Genomic DNA, 15703 nt, shown 5'->3' with positions numbered 1-15703 from the left:
TTGAGGAGGTGAAGGAAGGTGAGAACCTGTAAAAAACCTACAATGTCGCTTCAAAACACCTACGCTATTATAAGTTTCATACTCAGATGTTGTTTCGCCGTCTTGTAAGAACCATTCCCCCCTTTGATTTCGGTTGATGAACCGGAGGACGTGGGACTGATAATCCTTGTGGAATGGGTGATGGATTCTGCAAGGTTTCCGATACCACGCGACCTGTTACACTCCTGTTCTCTACCACTGCGGTACCCGAAGGAGTGGCCGCTGAGGTCACTAGGCCCTTCGGTGATCCTTTCACAATGAATACACCCCGAGAAGCCTCAACCAACCACTCGGGTTCCACAGCAGTTACAATCACAAGATACTCTCGAGTTGTGAGAAGGAGGTCGTGGTAAACCACATAAAGTGGCATCTCCGCGCGTGCATACACTGCAGAGGACGGATGCACGTAACACGTCACCCCCGCGTTAAGCATAGGACGGTAGGCACTCCAGTTTGTACTCGACCGTCGTGCTGAAAGGAGACAAAAACCTGAGGCCACGCACTGACGAACTCGATCAAGTCCCTTCGCTCCGCATGAAACAATAGGGCGTTTCAACTGACGCAAACGTTCGAGTAATTGTTGTTGAACTTCGCATGCACGGAGTAGTGTGGGAAGATGCAGAAAGTGGTCCCTTGCCCACTGGCGTGACTTTCCGTTTTCTATGAAATGTGTGAGGACGTTAAGTAATGCAAGGTGATCTGAGTCATTCACATGAAACCGACTGTGGTGCTGCCGTGCGGCCTCTTCGCTACCCTTTGGAAGCTCAAAAAGTCCTTTGGGATCAGCTGAAATCACCGACACCACACGCACCGCCTCCACCGAGCATTCGCGCACCGTACTTTCTATAAGTACTTTAGCAAGTGTCGGCGCAAGTGGAAATTCTAAAGCGCACTTCCCGTCTGCCGTTATATTCCCGTTATCATCCAGAAGCCCGAGTACCCAAAGTTGCCACATGCTGCGTCTTATATTCGCGGCAGGGGGTGGGTCCATGAAATCAAAATCAATCAAGCGTGACACACCAATACTTTTAAGAAGAAGCACCACGCTATCAATACTGCTCCGCTGAATTTCGGGAACGCTACTAAGAAGCATTTCGTGTTTGAACTGACTTTCAGTGTATAAACGATAGCAGATGCCTTCTGCCGTTCGGCCCGCTCGACCTTTTCGTTGATTTGCTTGCGCCTGAGAGATGGGATACCGCTGCAGTGTATTCATCCCGAGTTTGGGTCGGAATACATTTGTTTTCATGAACCCACAATCCACAACATAGCGTATACCATCAATGGTCAAGGATGTCTCTGCAACATTGGTTGCAACAACACACTTTCTCATTCCGCTGGGTGTAGGATCAAGAACACCGGTTGCCGTTGCGCCAACTGCCTCCGACAAACACGGTAGTAACAGAAGAGAATCGAGCCACTTTGGATCCATTTCTTGAAGACGACGAAGGATAAGTGAACACACTCCAAGCACGTCATCACGACCCGTCATAAAAACTAATATGTCATGTTTTCCTTCCAGTGGCATTTGGATGTGTAATTGGCACACGCGGAAAACCGCTTCCAACACGTAATCTTCAATAGGGGCCGTCGCGTACTGCACATCCACCTCGTACGATTGGCCAGGTATCTCATAACACGGCGCATTACCAAAGAACTTTGAAAATTTCAAGATATCCATCGTGGCAGATGTTACTACCAGTTTCAGGTCTGATCGACGGCGGACTGCCGCTTGTAATACACCAAGCAAAACGTCCGTGTTAACAGACCGCTCATGAGCCTCGTCAAGTACTATCACACTATATTTATCCACGTTCGGATCACGAACAATCTCTCGTAGAAGCACACCGTCCGTCATAAACTTCACTTCAGTGTCCTCAGAAGTGTTGTCATCGAGGTGGATAGCATAACCCACTCGAGTACCTAACGCACAACCCATCTCCTCCGCTACACGACGGGCAACGCCTATGGCGGCAAGTCTCCGCGGTTGCGTACATCCAATAATTCCTCCACCACGAGTATAGCCACGTTGGTACAGGTATTGTACGAGTTGCGTGGTCTTCCCGCTTCCGGTCTCGCCAACTACGATGGAAACTGGATTCTCTCCGATGCATCTGAGCAGCTCCTCTTTGCATCGATAGATTGGAAGCTGACGTTGTATTGTAAGAATTGCAATACGCCGTGCTCCGCTTACCTCAGCATCATTTGTTGAACGTTCCCACTTCTCCTTAGCGTCTCTCACGCGGTCCAACTTTTCCTGTCGCCTCCGCTGCACATCCAAATAATTCCTCTCCCGAACATCCCGCTCCTCCTCTTTTGCTGCTGTTTCCGCAGTCATCGCTCCGTTAGCAGAAGACGGGTTCAACGAATTTTCCAGCCGTATGCGCTCCCTTCGCACTTTGCGTCGCAGCATCTCTTCTTCGCCTTCCAGATCTTCTTCGGTATCCCTCGTGGAGTCCAGCAACCAACTGTCCAGTCCCTTTGGCTTATGCGACTGGTCTACAACCTCAATCTCTTGGCCAATTTCCCCCTTTTGAAGCAATCGCGTCAGCTGTGATTTACTGGTGTCCATCGCCTCCCGCGTAGCGCGCTCAGACTCCTGCTGACGCTTCAAAGCAGCTAACGAAGTGCTTCCCTTTTGAGCTTGTTGCGCCATTCTGCAACTTGAACTTACAACAGGAATGATAATATCACCTGCGGTGTCGTGAGCAGTGATAACATTCAGTGGCAACATCGATTCATTTGTACCCTCCCCATCGAGTACGGACGACGCAGAAACGGCCGGAAAGTCATTCCCAAGGCGGAAAAAACGTGGTTGAAGATTATGGTCCATAATAAGCTCAACGTCAGATGCCTCCCCTCGCTGTGTCCTATCTCTGCGGCTCCCACTTAATTCACTCCTATCGTTGTTGTCTGCGTCGTCACCAAAATTATCAGTTTCCGTGTTATTGAGTCTATGCCCACGACGCCGGAGACGCTCAAGGTACTCCTCCTGAAGATAAAAACCGCTACCGTAAGCAAACTCTGCGTTTTCATTTCCAGTCATCCGACCTTCCGTGTCATCACCGGCGGATCCGCCAGTTTCTATTGACGTGGTCAGCGCCTTCATACTCAACAGGCCTTTAAATGGGGGGTTGTCACTCGGGGTGATGTTTTCATCACGTGGCCGCCGGCGGTCAAGCATCTCAAGGGCTCAAAGAGTCCCACAGTTTGCGATTGAAGCCCGCACGCCACTTAAGAAAGAAAGAAAGAAAAAGAGAGGTGAATAAAAAAGATAAGGTGTAAGGCATTGAAAAGAATTCAGTAATCAAAAATATTCAAAAGAAAAAAAATTATAGACAGACGATAGTTAAGTAGTCATTTAAAACTAAACGAGAAACAGTGTGAGAATCATCATGCAACCCGATGAGAAGGCGAGTAAGACAGAGATTCTGACGACTCATTATACGTAGATGCGGCGCATGACATTGATATATGTTTGATTTTTTAAAAACATGTTCGCAAGAAGGAAACGACGCAACTTTGCGTTCACTGTAGTGTCCCCTTTCAGCTTGTCATTGGTCTCCACTGCCTCTTTTGATTTCCGTACGGAGATATAAAAGCTGCTGCTCATGAGAACAAAAGGAAAAGCACCCATCAAGGGGCAGATAAACCGTTTCGTTGTCCCTTAAATGGTTAACTTCCCTACTAGTTCTACTCCCTGTCATAATGTTGTAACAAAAAGTAACCCTCGCCAAGATGAGAAAAAAAAAATATTTTCTTAGCGACAAAGGCCAATTATTCCGTCTCCACCACAAGGAGTTTCTAAGGGATTTGTCTCTCGGAGGTCATTTAGATGCACCCTCTTAAAGATATTTTTTCATTTGTCGCTAATATACCACTGTGCATCTTTGGGGCATGTGATTGTGCATTACACATTTTACAGCACATATTCATCCCTTTCCCTTTATGCATGCAACCACGGATTGCCTATGCGTTAGTACGGATGCAACGGACGAAGGGGCCGAAACTCCTTAAAAGAGGTTAGTTATTTTTGAAGGCATAAAATTACCAATCAGCGGTCACTGATGGCGGTCCATTCGTCTTTTTTCCCCCCTCCCCATCTTTTTGCGCCCTCTTAAGTAATATAAACGACAAGATTGTGCCTCATGCGGATAGTTAGAGCCAGTTCAGTAAAATCAGAAAGCTTTCCCAACTTAAACATTCAAGAGGAATGTGACTCTAGAGATCATATTTGGTGAAGTCACTCACACCACAGACCTTATGAGAAATTTGAATATACAGGAATACACCTAAGGAACGGGGGAAAAACCAAAAAAAATGAGCAGACATATATATATATATATATATAAAGCACTTCATACAGCAATACAAGTACACGGGATACACATATTATCTTTAAAAGATTCATTTATTCTATCCCCCTCTGTGTAACGTGAAGTGCGGCACGTTTACAGCTCTTTCTCTGTCTCAAGCTTGGGGTAAAATAAAAAAAAAAGAAAATTGTAAACACTAGCGAATGGCCCTGTGCTACTACGAAGACATGGTTTTCCTAGACTTCAGTACGCAGCAATAGTGGGCTTCAAAATCATCAAAGAAAAAAAAACGATCTTTAATGTGGAACAAAAAAAAAATTGGATAATTGGTATGCTTTTCTCCGTACGAAACACTGCACAAAGTGAATGAGAGCCACGACGGTTTCGAAGAAGCATCCTCATCACTCCATTTCTTAAGAAGAAGGAGCCAACCTTGTTTATTTTTTTTAATGTCAATTTCTTTTTTTTTCTTTTTAGAGATCTTCAAGTGACATTTGCGCCAACATGTGACATGGTGGAACGACTCCTCAGTCATTATAAACCTTTCCGAGAATTGAACGGCTGAAAAAAAAAAATGACCTTTGCGTCCGTTGAGCGCTAGCATAAATGTGCATGCGGCCATAATCTATCAGCCATACAGAGAAATAGCGGCAACAACAAAAAAAGAATCATTACGTCCCCACCAATCAGCTCCCTTTAATTGGTTTTGGAACCGTGTAAAAACGTATGAATTTGTAAAATTCGAAAACCAAAATGGGATTGTGCCGATGACAGCAAAAAGAAGACTATCCAAAAACGATGCGCGGCCTCTGAGTCTCCCGACATCAACCACATAAGTGTAAAACTAAACGTTTTCCCGTCTTTACAAAAGTAATGGAACATGTAAATAAATGAAAAAAAAAGTAAGAAAAAATAAATAAATAACCTCCTTCACCGACATACCCGTGGAGGAAATGTGTTTCTGTACACAGTTAAAACAATGGACGATAGCTCACCTTACCATATCTTGTATAGTGTGGAAGATGTGGTGGAGTAAACCCTTAAATGAATATATTCATCTCATTACATACCTTTCAGATATTTCATTTCTCTATTCTACTCGAGTCGATCGTGCCTCCGATATAAATTCAGTAATTGTTGATGCATCACTGCAACATACTGTTCTCTCTGTTACCAAGACTCCCTGATTTTACACGATTTTTTGTTCTTTTTTTTATTTTTTTTAAAACGTTACGTCACGCCATCACTTCCGTATCCTCATTCAATCCCCCACTCCCGTCTCTTCACCAATACGTTCCTTTTAATTTCCCTTACTGCTCACTTCTTTTTTCTTCACTCACGAATAAAGGAATAAGCTATTTTCGCAACGTATTGTACTCGTGACTACGAAAATATGGTCCGAAGTCAACAAATATACCCCCTAGAAACAAAAAAAAATATTTAAAAATATATTATTTATATTAATATTATAGAAACAATAACGAAACGATAGAGGTTTTTGAAATGCGTTTAGACATTTCCCGTGCCTCGCATCACTGCTGCTGTTGTCGTAGCACTTTTGTAAGCATTTGGGTATGCAACCTCCCAGACATGGTACGCCCAACCTGCGATAATTAAGAAAATCACGCCACTTGCCTTATGGCTCAAAATGCCATGCTCTCCAAATACATCCCATTCGGGTATAATAATAAGCACAAGACTTGTGATTGGGCCGGCCAACTGGAGAACAACAGAGGCCAGCGGAGGAGATCTCTCATTTAGGTATGCACAACCAATAAAACTCATTAGAAACCCAAGGGTATGAAGTAAGCCAAATCGCAGATTAAACCATGAGGCGAATACGAAGTCGAAGGTAGCACTGAAGTTTTTCCACGATTCTTTCATATCCTTGGAGTTACCAAACCCTGGAATGGCGTCTATTGGGACAAATGCAAAAGAAACCATTGCCTGAAAAATGATCCCAAGGAACAGAACAAGCGCCTTGGCAGCTAAATCATTTTCGTCCTGCTTCGCCCACTCACGGTTCAGCATTGGATTCTCAGCATTTTCTGACGATGCCACCTCTTCGACTTCGTTCGACTGAGTGACCCCATCAACTCCTGCGGCAGCGGCCTCAGCGGGCAACCTCTGCCCACCTCTGCCCTCATATCTACCAGAGTTTGTAATTTCAGGGTGCTGATGAGACAGTGGTTGGTGCGGTTCACGTTCCCCTTCTTGAGGTTTCGTCCCTTTAATCATGATGGCGTCAAAATACAACCTCTGCACAACGCACCACAAACCAAACACAATACAACTCAAAAAGTACACAAAAGCCCAACCCCATGGGGCTTTTTTGGTCGACATGTCAGTGGTAAAGAAGGAGGATAGAGATGCGAGAAGGACACCAGCTATGCACAACACCAACGAACCAATGAGGGTCATGGACGAGTAGCACCTGTCTCGCTCCTCCCGCACTAATGCGTAAGTCCAAATCTGTGCAAAAAAGGGGATGACACTCAAAAGCACGGCTTGCATAAATTCTGGTGTGTAAGTCATGGCATAAATGGCCAAAGCACTCGAGAGTCCATTTGTCGCACCGGAAGAAAATATGAGAAGCATGCGGTAGAGTGGGCTGCCCGCGCGGTTTGTGTCACACAACGCTCTCACAAGTGGTTTTATACCGTACACCGCAATATAAACTATAATGAGGACACCAAAGCATAAAACAAGAAATAAACAAACAATTACCTGAACAGCAATTGGAGTGAAACCCTCAGTGGATTCCTTTACCATTAAATCCAACCAAAAGTTTACACCTAGAAGTAAAATAGTATTTCCCACAATGATGGCCAGAACACATAGTACGGCGAAAAAGAGGGCAAAGCTGCATTTGGAACTCCGAATTAGATGACACCAATAACACCACTCCAAGCGCGTGTTCGACCAAAGTGCCTTGCAGCCAGAGTTCTCGTTACGATTCATCATAACGACCCTTTCCCTTCCCTTAACCTTTTGTTCTTGTTAGTCTTTACTGTAACTTTCTTAAAAAAAAAAAACGACTACTATTTACCCCTTTCGATGTTAAAGTAAGGCGGTCGAGGGGGGAAAAGGAAAAATAAACTAACACTGACAAAACGTTTTGCATACCTTTGCCGTACGATAATTCAATATCAAGTTGAAACACCAAGCGACCGCTACCGAGAAAGTAACAAAAAAGTGTTGTAAAGGTTGAGCGACCATGTACACATGCACACACGCACGTACATACAGCCGTGAAATCACACAGAATATATGTATATAACCATACTATTCATTGATGATTAAAAAAAAACTGCTCGGGAGTACCGAAGGTAAGGAATGTCATAGTCCCTTCCCGTTATGTCACACCCTTTAATAGTGAGGTATCGATGGTACAACATATCAAACAGAAGTCGTTCCTCTTACGTATACCAGCGTCTGAAAACGCACGGCTGCCACCCAAAGGGAGTGGCATCGAAAATTAAAGGAAAACACACTCATAGTGGAAACAATTGGTCTGGCATCGTAGTTGTGAGATACAGGCATGCTTCTTGTTCACCATTTGCGGCGTCAACACACGGAGCCCCGCTTCTCCTTGTAAGCTGGCAAATGAACAAAAAAAATAATAATAAATAGAAAGTCTCCTGGCCTATGCATACACTCATGTGGGAGAACGACCGAGAGAAAAGGAGGTGCACATTTGCCGGAGTTTCATAACAGCAACAGAAAAAAAAAAGGTTCATCGACTCTAGTGGTAGATTATGTGTAGCACCCTGATCTATCGTACTCCTCCCGCTTTTTAGGGTCACGTAACACACGGTAAGCCTCATTTACTTTCGTCATACGCTCCGTGGAACCCCCGGTGTCTGGGTGTTCAGTGAGCACAATCTTGCGGTATGCTGAGCGGATTTCGTTTACCGATTCACCTCCGTTAAGTCCAAGAGCCCCGTAATAGCCGCGGGGATCTCTCACAGTCCCCTGTTTTCGACTCCATTTTTGTTCATAAGCGTGCGTGTCCCAGTAAGATGAACGACTGTATTCTTCATCGATACGTTTCGAACTCATATCCGGTCGAAAGCCACTGCGGTCGTCACTCTCATGTTTCTCGCGCAGTTTCTGCCGTCGTTTACGTGAGTAGTCACGCCGCAACAATGGAAAGTACCTCGCCGCGTAGAAGGCGATGTAATACATGGGAACAGCAAATAAAGAGCCCATAATGAAGCCCGCCCCCTTATTAGGTGCTAGACACAACGTAACAAGAGCTGTGGCTACTGCAGCCGTACGGCCTGCGTAAAGTGAGTTTATTAAAAAAGGTCCGGTCACTTGTCCGCTGGCACCGTTAACGTACAACGTATACTCTTGTTGGTCATAACAAGCCTTCACCACATAACACGGCATGAAAACTGGTATTACGTCGTCGATATGTATGTTTAACTCAATAAATTCTACAACAATGTTTGAAGCACTGGGATGATATGAACTAATCATGGCGCATGCGGTTTCTGTCGCCTGCCTCCGCACCTCTTGTTCTACAAAAACCCTGAGCGTTCGGGTGGACTGCTCAAAAAGATTTATAGTAGCTCCTTCTACATTCACAGAAGACATGTTACGGAGCTGCAGAGGATTTGTTTCACTACACAAAACACCCTGAACATAATGTAAATTATATTTATACCCGGCATAAATCTGTGTTTGGTGCGGACCAAAGGAACTTTGTAAGGGCTGTGGCGCCGTTACTACCTGTCTCATTCCACTATTACCGGATATTCCTGCATTGTTTTTAGCACCGCCTTCTGCGTCTCTGTAGCTCACAACACCACGAAAGGTACCTTTTATACTTCCTTCACAGAAGTAAAAGGGGAGAAACTCTGCTGAAGGTGGCCCTAACTGCAAGTATTCCATGCTGACGCCAAAAAAAGGCTTGTGGTATTTTTTTTGTACAGATTTGACAGCGTCCCCCGTGGTTATTTGAAACGGGATACCTCGGGGTGCATGAACTGTCATGCGAACTATTGACGTCACAAAAAACATTACCAGTACCCTAAGTTGTACCGATATTAGCAATATTTTTTTCTTGTGGATGACGACAACAGACAACACACGGTTGTGAATACAATGATCAAACCCACTAAATGTAAAGAGTATGTAAAGGCAAAGGGAAAAGCACGTATTCCCACCAAACTATATATATATATATATTTTTGTTTAAGTGCAGAACTCTGCGACTGCAAACATTTTGTAAATGGTATAAACGAGACGGGAGGGGAGCCACTAGGAATAACGAAAAGAGGCATTAACAGTACACTCAGCAGTAGTTTTGGCGGTAAAGGAAGTAGGAAAACGAAAGAACAGTGAGGTATATCAAAGATGACATGTGTGAAAACGACATGTGAGTATATGCCCATCACCAGTATTAGGCAGCTGCAATCCTCTTTTTCTTTTTAGAGCATCACACCGATGTAACGACAAAATAGGGCAAAAAAAAAAGCAAAGCTTAGCGTTTTATGGTTAGTGAGTCTCAGTAGCCATTACAACCGCTTCTTACGCAACAGCACCACGTTCGAAATATCGCCCACGTTAACTATTTCTTCAGCACCGATCCCACTCATACCGTATGTCCATTCATTGTTGTTGTCGTATTCGCATGAGCGCACTGAACTGAACCACTTCAATAGCCACATTTTCCCCTTGTTTCGCTCCGTCGGTTTCACTTACACTTTGACGCGGTATCGAGTGGAGTTCAACTGTTGGTGTGGGAACATTGAATTCGCCTTCAACCCTCTCATCACTGCCCTTCTTTCGGATATTTCCAATCACTTGATATTGATGGAGGGGATAATCGACCGACACTGCACGGTGCGTGCCTTCTTCCCCCGGTGGTAGAGGTATCGCCGTGAAGCGAAGAACCGTTTCCTCCATCATGGACAGCCTGCACCGCAACCTTTGTTTACCAACCGCAAACCAAAATGCGGGGTCAACCTTTAGACAGACGATGAACTCCTCTTCACTCGCACTGTCCTCCGGCCAGTTGTGTGCAAGAGGATCTAATGTAACGGTGAATTGAACGGGCTCACCAACGGGGAAAACACAATCACCCGGTAGATACCTGGCGCCGGGCCCGTCAGTAAACTCAATCGTGCATCCGAGAGAGGATCTGTTTGCCTCCAGAGAAATCGACTTGGGTGTCTTGTTTGGGCCCGCCGAACTCCACGTGAGAGGTTGTGCGGTAATATCAACGTTGAAGAGGCATGAATGCTTGGATGTAAAACTCGCCAGAGGACCGTTAAATGTGTTACACGAACTGTACAACTTTTCTAAATGAGAAATATCGTACTGAACCCGCACCACCTCCGCATTTACCTCCGGTTCATCTCCTATCTCCGCTTCCAGAGTTTCTGTCGAAGCGGGACTCAGTGGAGTATCGTTAGTGTGCTCCATCCAGTTGCTACTGCTCTTCATCACACCGGAAAAATGGGCAGTTTCCGCCATAGGGGAAGGTAATTTGGTGCCAGAAGATCGGATTGGTCGTAGGATATACTCTTCCATGGGTTTCAGCCTCTCCGTTACAGACCAATTGGAATAAATTAACTGCACCCTTACACTGTGGCGTCTCTCATCCACCTGCGGTGGCGCATTGGACGAAGGTGCAAGTTCGAAGAACAAGTGAACCGACTCCTCCGGCTTCCACTCACGTAACATCAAGTGATCCAGAGCAGACGACACGCGGGACAGTTCATAATACCGATCCCCATCCACTAACTCAAGTAGCGCGCCGCGAAGCCAAAGCGATGTTCCCTTCATCACATTTTTCGCTCGCACAAGACAGTAAACGCGACCTTGATGGCACTTGAAAGAGTATTGCACAGCGAAAGCTGCTGTCATTTTGTAGGGAATGGGAACGCTGACACGGTTGTCGCCGCCACTGGGGTCCATATGACCCTCGCGACAGATGGACAGATGCGCACGTTCTTCGGACAGTGTCGTATATAAGGGAAGCAAAGGTAGCGACAAGCGCAGCTGGTTGGTTTGTATCGGCAGCCCCTCACCACTTTTGTTACTGTCCCCCACTGCTTTACTTTGCTTTTGCATGTCAATTTTTTCCTCATCATGGTCATCTAGACAAATACGGAAGCAACTTTGCTGCTTTCGGTGTGGCCAAATGCTACCATCCAAGTGTACAGGAAGTACATCTTGCGCAATCCTATCAATTTTTTTTGTGGTCTCACCATCGGTACTGTTCTCTCCGTCACGTGTGACAACGGGTGGGAGTTGTGACATGACAAAACTCTCGTTAATGGGAACAGTGGTAAAAGCACCAGTGATGTGCTTGACACGGACAATAAGGAGCGAACTGTCCCTCTGCCCATCACCTTCCACAAGCCACGCGATCACGTCATTCACGAGCGGCGCAGAGTTACCCCTTCCACTACGGGTCAAACCCTGTAAAACAGAGGTGCATTGATTTGACAGTCGCAAGGGTGGACAATTCTTCGGCCGCGTCAGGAAGAGGCAGGCCAGTGTCGACGAGTCATGTTGCACAGACATCGTTGTAGACGTTGCCGTGTCATTTAGCGTAGAGCGACAATCCAATGACAACATCGTACAAGTTCCGCCATCTGTCAACGTTCTTACACCGAGAGATGCAGGCACTTGCAAACTAAGGGACTCAAACCTACACGTATTTCCCACGACACCAATTGAGTTAACGGTTGTGTGACTATCTTTTCCTCCCCCGATACCTGCTGTGTCCACAGTTGAAGCGGGTGTGCTCCTCATACAAAGCAATGGCTCCTCCAGATCAATTTGGACGTCAAAGAAGGTTAGCGAATCGCCAAAGCAATGCGGCTCCCCTACGGGTGCCAATTGCATCTTAATACCCAAATCCGGTTCTGGAACTGTAAAAAGACATCCCAAAGCCACAGTTTCCGCCTTATCGAAGTCACAACGGAAGCTGTTCAAGGGAGAGCCTGTAGTTTCGGTAGGGGTAAACATCTCTACAGAAGGAAGAGGGGGAATTACGTTATGCTCGTACACAAGTTTTGTCACACCTACCTGGAACGTTATATCATGAAGACGGTAATTACCCGCGTGACAGGCCCTAAATTCCCACACCCACTGTACTTTTTGGTTCTGTTCCGAATAGTAAGTGGATATAATGTCCACAACGTCCACGATATGGATTGTTTCATCATCATCGTCCCAATCTTTCTTCGACACCAGCGTAGCGCTGGGAACGAGAGATTCAGTCATATGGGGTCCCTGTGATTGCTCTTCCTCATCATCACACTCAAGGATGTTGAACAGACAACGCGCCTCAAAGCACAGATATAGTGTATCACCAATGTTAACTTGCAGCCCAATAGATGATCCCCTACTACCGTCGTCGCCACCACCATTTGATGCGACAAGTAGTCCAAACTCACTCGCATCACCCAATATAGGCTTGTTACGCAGACAAGTGGCTTGTGCGTATTTTAATAAACCAGTTAGTTTGAAGCACGATAAACCAACGGCATTCTCATCAGAACCCCCTTCATCATCGTATACCTGCTTCGGTCCATTTTCTTCTGTAAGTGAAAAACGGAACGAACCCTCGTCCCTCATGAAGCGCCGCAAGCGACACCACAGTGACCCTGCATTCAACCCTTTTCCCCCCAGCATCTCAATCTCCCGTTTTAACGGTTCATTTTCTCCACACGCGGCGATGAGACGCAACAGTGACTCCTTCATTGAAGTGACATCTTCTTCAAGTACGAACCGCTGCTGATCTTTGCGTTGGCATATGACACGTTCCATGGCCTCCACCAAAAGGCGGTGAATGATTACCTGGAGTTGGAGCCATCCACACTGTTGTACAAATGGAAGGAGGCAAATCTGGCATAGCCTCACTGTTTTTTCGGGTTCTTTTACGGAAAACGAACATGCTAATTTGTAAAGGAGTGCGTGTTCGCGGTGCCGATAGTTGAGAAGGCGGTAGTAGAGCGCTACTGCTTCAGTGAGCGCTCGGTAAAACGAAACAAAGGCATCAACGGAATCTACCTCTGGAACCCCAAATGTTGCGACTGCACTTTCCTTCACCACTTCACCGGTTTCACTATAGCCGAGAAGAGCACCTGCATCAGAAACTAGCTCCAATACCTCATCTGCCAACTGAACGAACAACTTATCGCCACCACTTTCCACGCTTTTTTCAACCCACTCTAGTTTAAGCATTCTGCATAGTTCTTTCAGTCGTTTGGTGGTGTCTGGCGACTGATCAACATCAACGGTTTCGTGAATCACCTCTTTGCCTAATTCCACCTCGGCATCTGGCCAAGGCATCGACATAGAGCTGTTGCCGGAAAACACCGACACACTAATAGAGTCGTGGGGTTGATCACCACTTCTCAGAGGCGAGCTCATATCAGTCACCGATTGCGCCTGCTGTGGGTGCGGTTGATTCCGTTGCGAAGACTCATGCGACTGCTGGCGTTCGCTTAACGATGCTTCTGATCCATCACATCTTGCTTCAGAATGGTCATCCAACGCCCCATTATGAGCCCAGTTCGTTTGCATCGCAGTTATAGCAAAACGAAGCAGGAAAACAATTTGCAAGGAGTTAGTGACCTTGGTAGATTCACCATCTTCAGCGAATTTCTCTCGCGCTAACTGTAAAAATGAATTAAAGCGAGCAAAGGCCAAATCGCGCCTCTCCAACAGCAAGGCACACTTCATCTCACACACTACAATGAAAAGGAGGCCAGCGCCAGGTTCTGCGGCATCTTGCAAAACAGAGGGGTATCTACCCTGCTGGACCGGGAAAGATGCAGGATGAAACATGTCGCTTAATCTTATCAATTGTTCAATTGACTCTTTCTTCGTCAAAAAATTGTAATCGTCTGAATGATAGTAGTACACATCAAACATCCGGGAAAATATGGCCATTGCCTTGTTTACAGCACCAAATTGAAGATAATGCGCAGCCAAATCGTACCCGGCACGCCAACACCTCTGTAAGCTCCATGCTTCATTTGGAGGGGAATTCAAACCTGTGTCTCCGCGAGGCGTATAGGCGGGTCTCCGCTGCTGTGAAGCGTTGAAGATATTAGTCAGTTGTATTGTGAGATTACGGTACGCAGCAGTTAACCGCTCGATTATGCGGGTAGGGGCCTCATTGGGTAAATAAGAGCACATTTGCTGTGGTCCAAACTTCATCGCTCCCAGTTCATCAAAATAAGGTCCCATGGCAGAGGCAGCTGCCTCTGCCTTGCGTTGATCTGGCATTTTTATTTCGCCACCGAAAACCGCAGCTTGCACGGCACTTGTTGACGTTGCATCAACAAGATCCTGGTGATAAAGCATAACTAAACAACTCCCCTCCGTACTTGTCTTCATCATACTCTGCCACTCACGCACCGCGCCATGAAGTGCACGGGTCCGTGACTCTGCTTGATCTACTGCGTAAACATATACGTTCAGTAAGGAGGGCTCCGAATGAAAGGTAGCATTTGTAAGTTTGTTAAATCGCAAATAAAGCCTGCTACCCGGGAGGCAAGTGTTGCAAACCGCACTAGCTGAGATATAGGGTTCAAAGTGCCGTTGCAACACTTGGAAACAGTTCTCGACGGCTACTGGTGTGGCAATTTCGCACTTGTCGCGATTGAGTTGCCGAAGCGAGAAAGTTACGGTTGCTGCGGGCAGAGAAAATGAGCGGCGAATCACATCTGATCCCCGCGGTGAGTCCGCCGCGAACGGCACAATTCCAGTGGGGGAAAGGAAACGAACGTTCTCCTGCTCTCCCATCATTTCTCCTGAAGTGCTACGCGTTTTTCTTTGTCTTAACTCTTTTTTTTTCCTTCTGAAGGAGTTACTACCCCTAGCCCTATATCGCAGTTTCACTCTTCTCCCCTTCTCTGCCTTGTCTTGGTGAGGGTCGCAATTCGTAGCACGAGAGGAGGGGGACCGAACCAAACCACCACGAGTTACTTGGTCAAGTAGTGGTCATACGATGATAATTGCGAAGCAAAGAGTGTGGAGAAAACAAAAAGGCAATATTGCCAGCAATGACACAGCGGGTAGGAAAGGGGTCTCCAGGAAATGCAAGAAAACTCTCGAAGGATTTTTTTTCCATAACTAAAACTGTAAACCAGTAACTATGGCAACGCTACCAGCAGATTGCAGGGAAGAGGGAGATTAATTTCGGCAGCAATACAAAAATGTAGAGGGCAACACATTACAATTACCTCACTTTGCCCTTTTATCTCTCTCTATTTCTGTCCCCATCAAATGTTATTTCGAAGCTGATTGTTCAATCAGAACTGCTGAAGTAAGCTACTTGTGTTTTCTTCACTCTTTTTTTCTATTCCGTCACC

At 46.0% G+C, this 15703-nt stretch overlaps 4 protein-coding genes across 4 annotated transcripts, besides 5 other annotated features; all 4 read right to left on the bottom strand.

The window, feature by feature from the left end:
- Positions 1–82: 82 nt before the first annotated feature.
- Tb11.02.3460 (pre-mRNA splicing factor, putative) lies at positions 83–3223 on the bottom strand (the record flags this gene model as incomplete). The annotated part of the gene is made up of 1 exon (XM_823555.1): positions 83–3223. The coding sequence occupies one exon, from the start codon at positions 3221–3223 to the stop codon at positions 83–85; it is 3141 nt and encodes a 1046-aa protein (XP_828648.1).
- Positions 3224–4369: 1146 nt separating this feature from the next.
- Positions 4370–4390: a microsatellite.
- An 848-nt stretch (positions 4391–5238) lies between these two features.
- Positions 5239–5279: a microsatellite.
- A 283-nt stretch (positions 5280–5562) lies between these two features.
- Positions 5563–5583: a sequence feature (AT_rich).
- A 200-nt stretch (positions 5584–5783) lies between these two features.
- Positions 5784–5826: a sequence feature (AT_rich).
- Positions 5827–5864: 38 nt separating this feature from the next.
- Positions 5865–7319, bottom strand: Tb11.02.3440 (hypothetical protein, conserved; the record flags this gene model as incomplete). The annotated part of the gene is made up of 1 exon (XM_823554.1): positions 5865–7319. The coding sequence occupies one exon, from the start codon at positions 7317–7319 to the stop codon at positions 5865–5867; it is 1455 nt and encodes a 484-aa protein (XP_828647.1).
- A 792-nt stretch (positions 7320–8111) lies between these two features.
- On the bottom strand, positions 8112–9383 carry Tb11.02.3430 (chaperone protein DnaJ; the record flags this gene model as incomplete). Its single annotated transcript, XM_823553.1, has 1 exon — positions 8112–9383. The coding sequence occupies one exon, from the start codon at positions 9381–9383 to the stop codon at positions 8112–8114; it is 1272 nt and encodes a 423-aa protein (XP_828646.1).
- A 151-nt stretch (positions 9384–9534) lies between these two features.
- Positions 9535–9555: a sequence feature (AT_rich).
- A 419-nt stretch (positions 9556–9974) lies between these two features.
- Positions 9975–15137, bottom strand: Tb11.02.3410 (hypothetical protein, conserved; the record flags this gene model as incomplete). Its single annotated transcript, XM_823552.1, has 1 exon — positions 9975–15137. The coding sequence occupies one exon, from the start codon at positions 15135–15137 to the stop codon at positions 9975–9977; it is 5163 nt and encodes a 1720-aa protein (XP_828645.1).
- Between the last annotated feature and the right edge of the window lie 566 nt (positions 15138–15703).

Source organism: Trypanosoma brucei, assembly GCF_000002445.2.
Source record: "Trypanosoma brucei brucei TREU927 chromosome 11 chr11_scaffold01 genomic scaffold, whole genome shotgun sequence".
Taxonomy (NCBI): domain Eukaryota; phylum Euglenozoa; class Kinetoplastea; order Trypanosomatida; family Trypanosomatidae; genus Trypanosoma; species Trypanosoma brucei.
The sequence above is the reverse complement of the archived record's forward strand: the minus strand, read 5'-3'. Positions and strand labels throughout refer to the sequence as shown.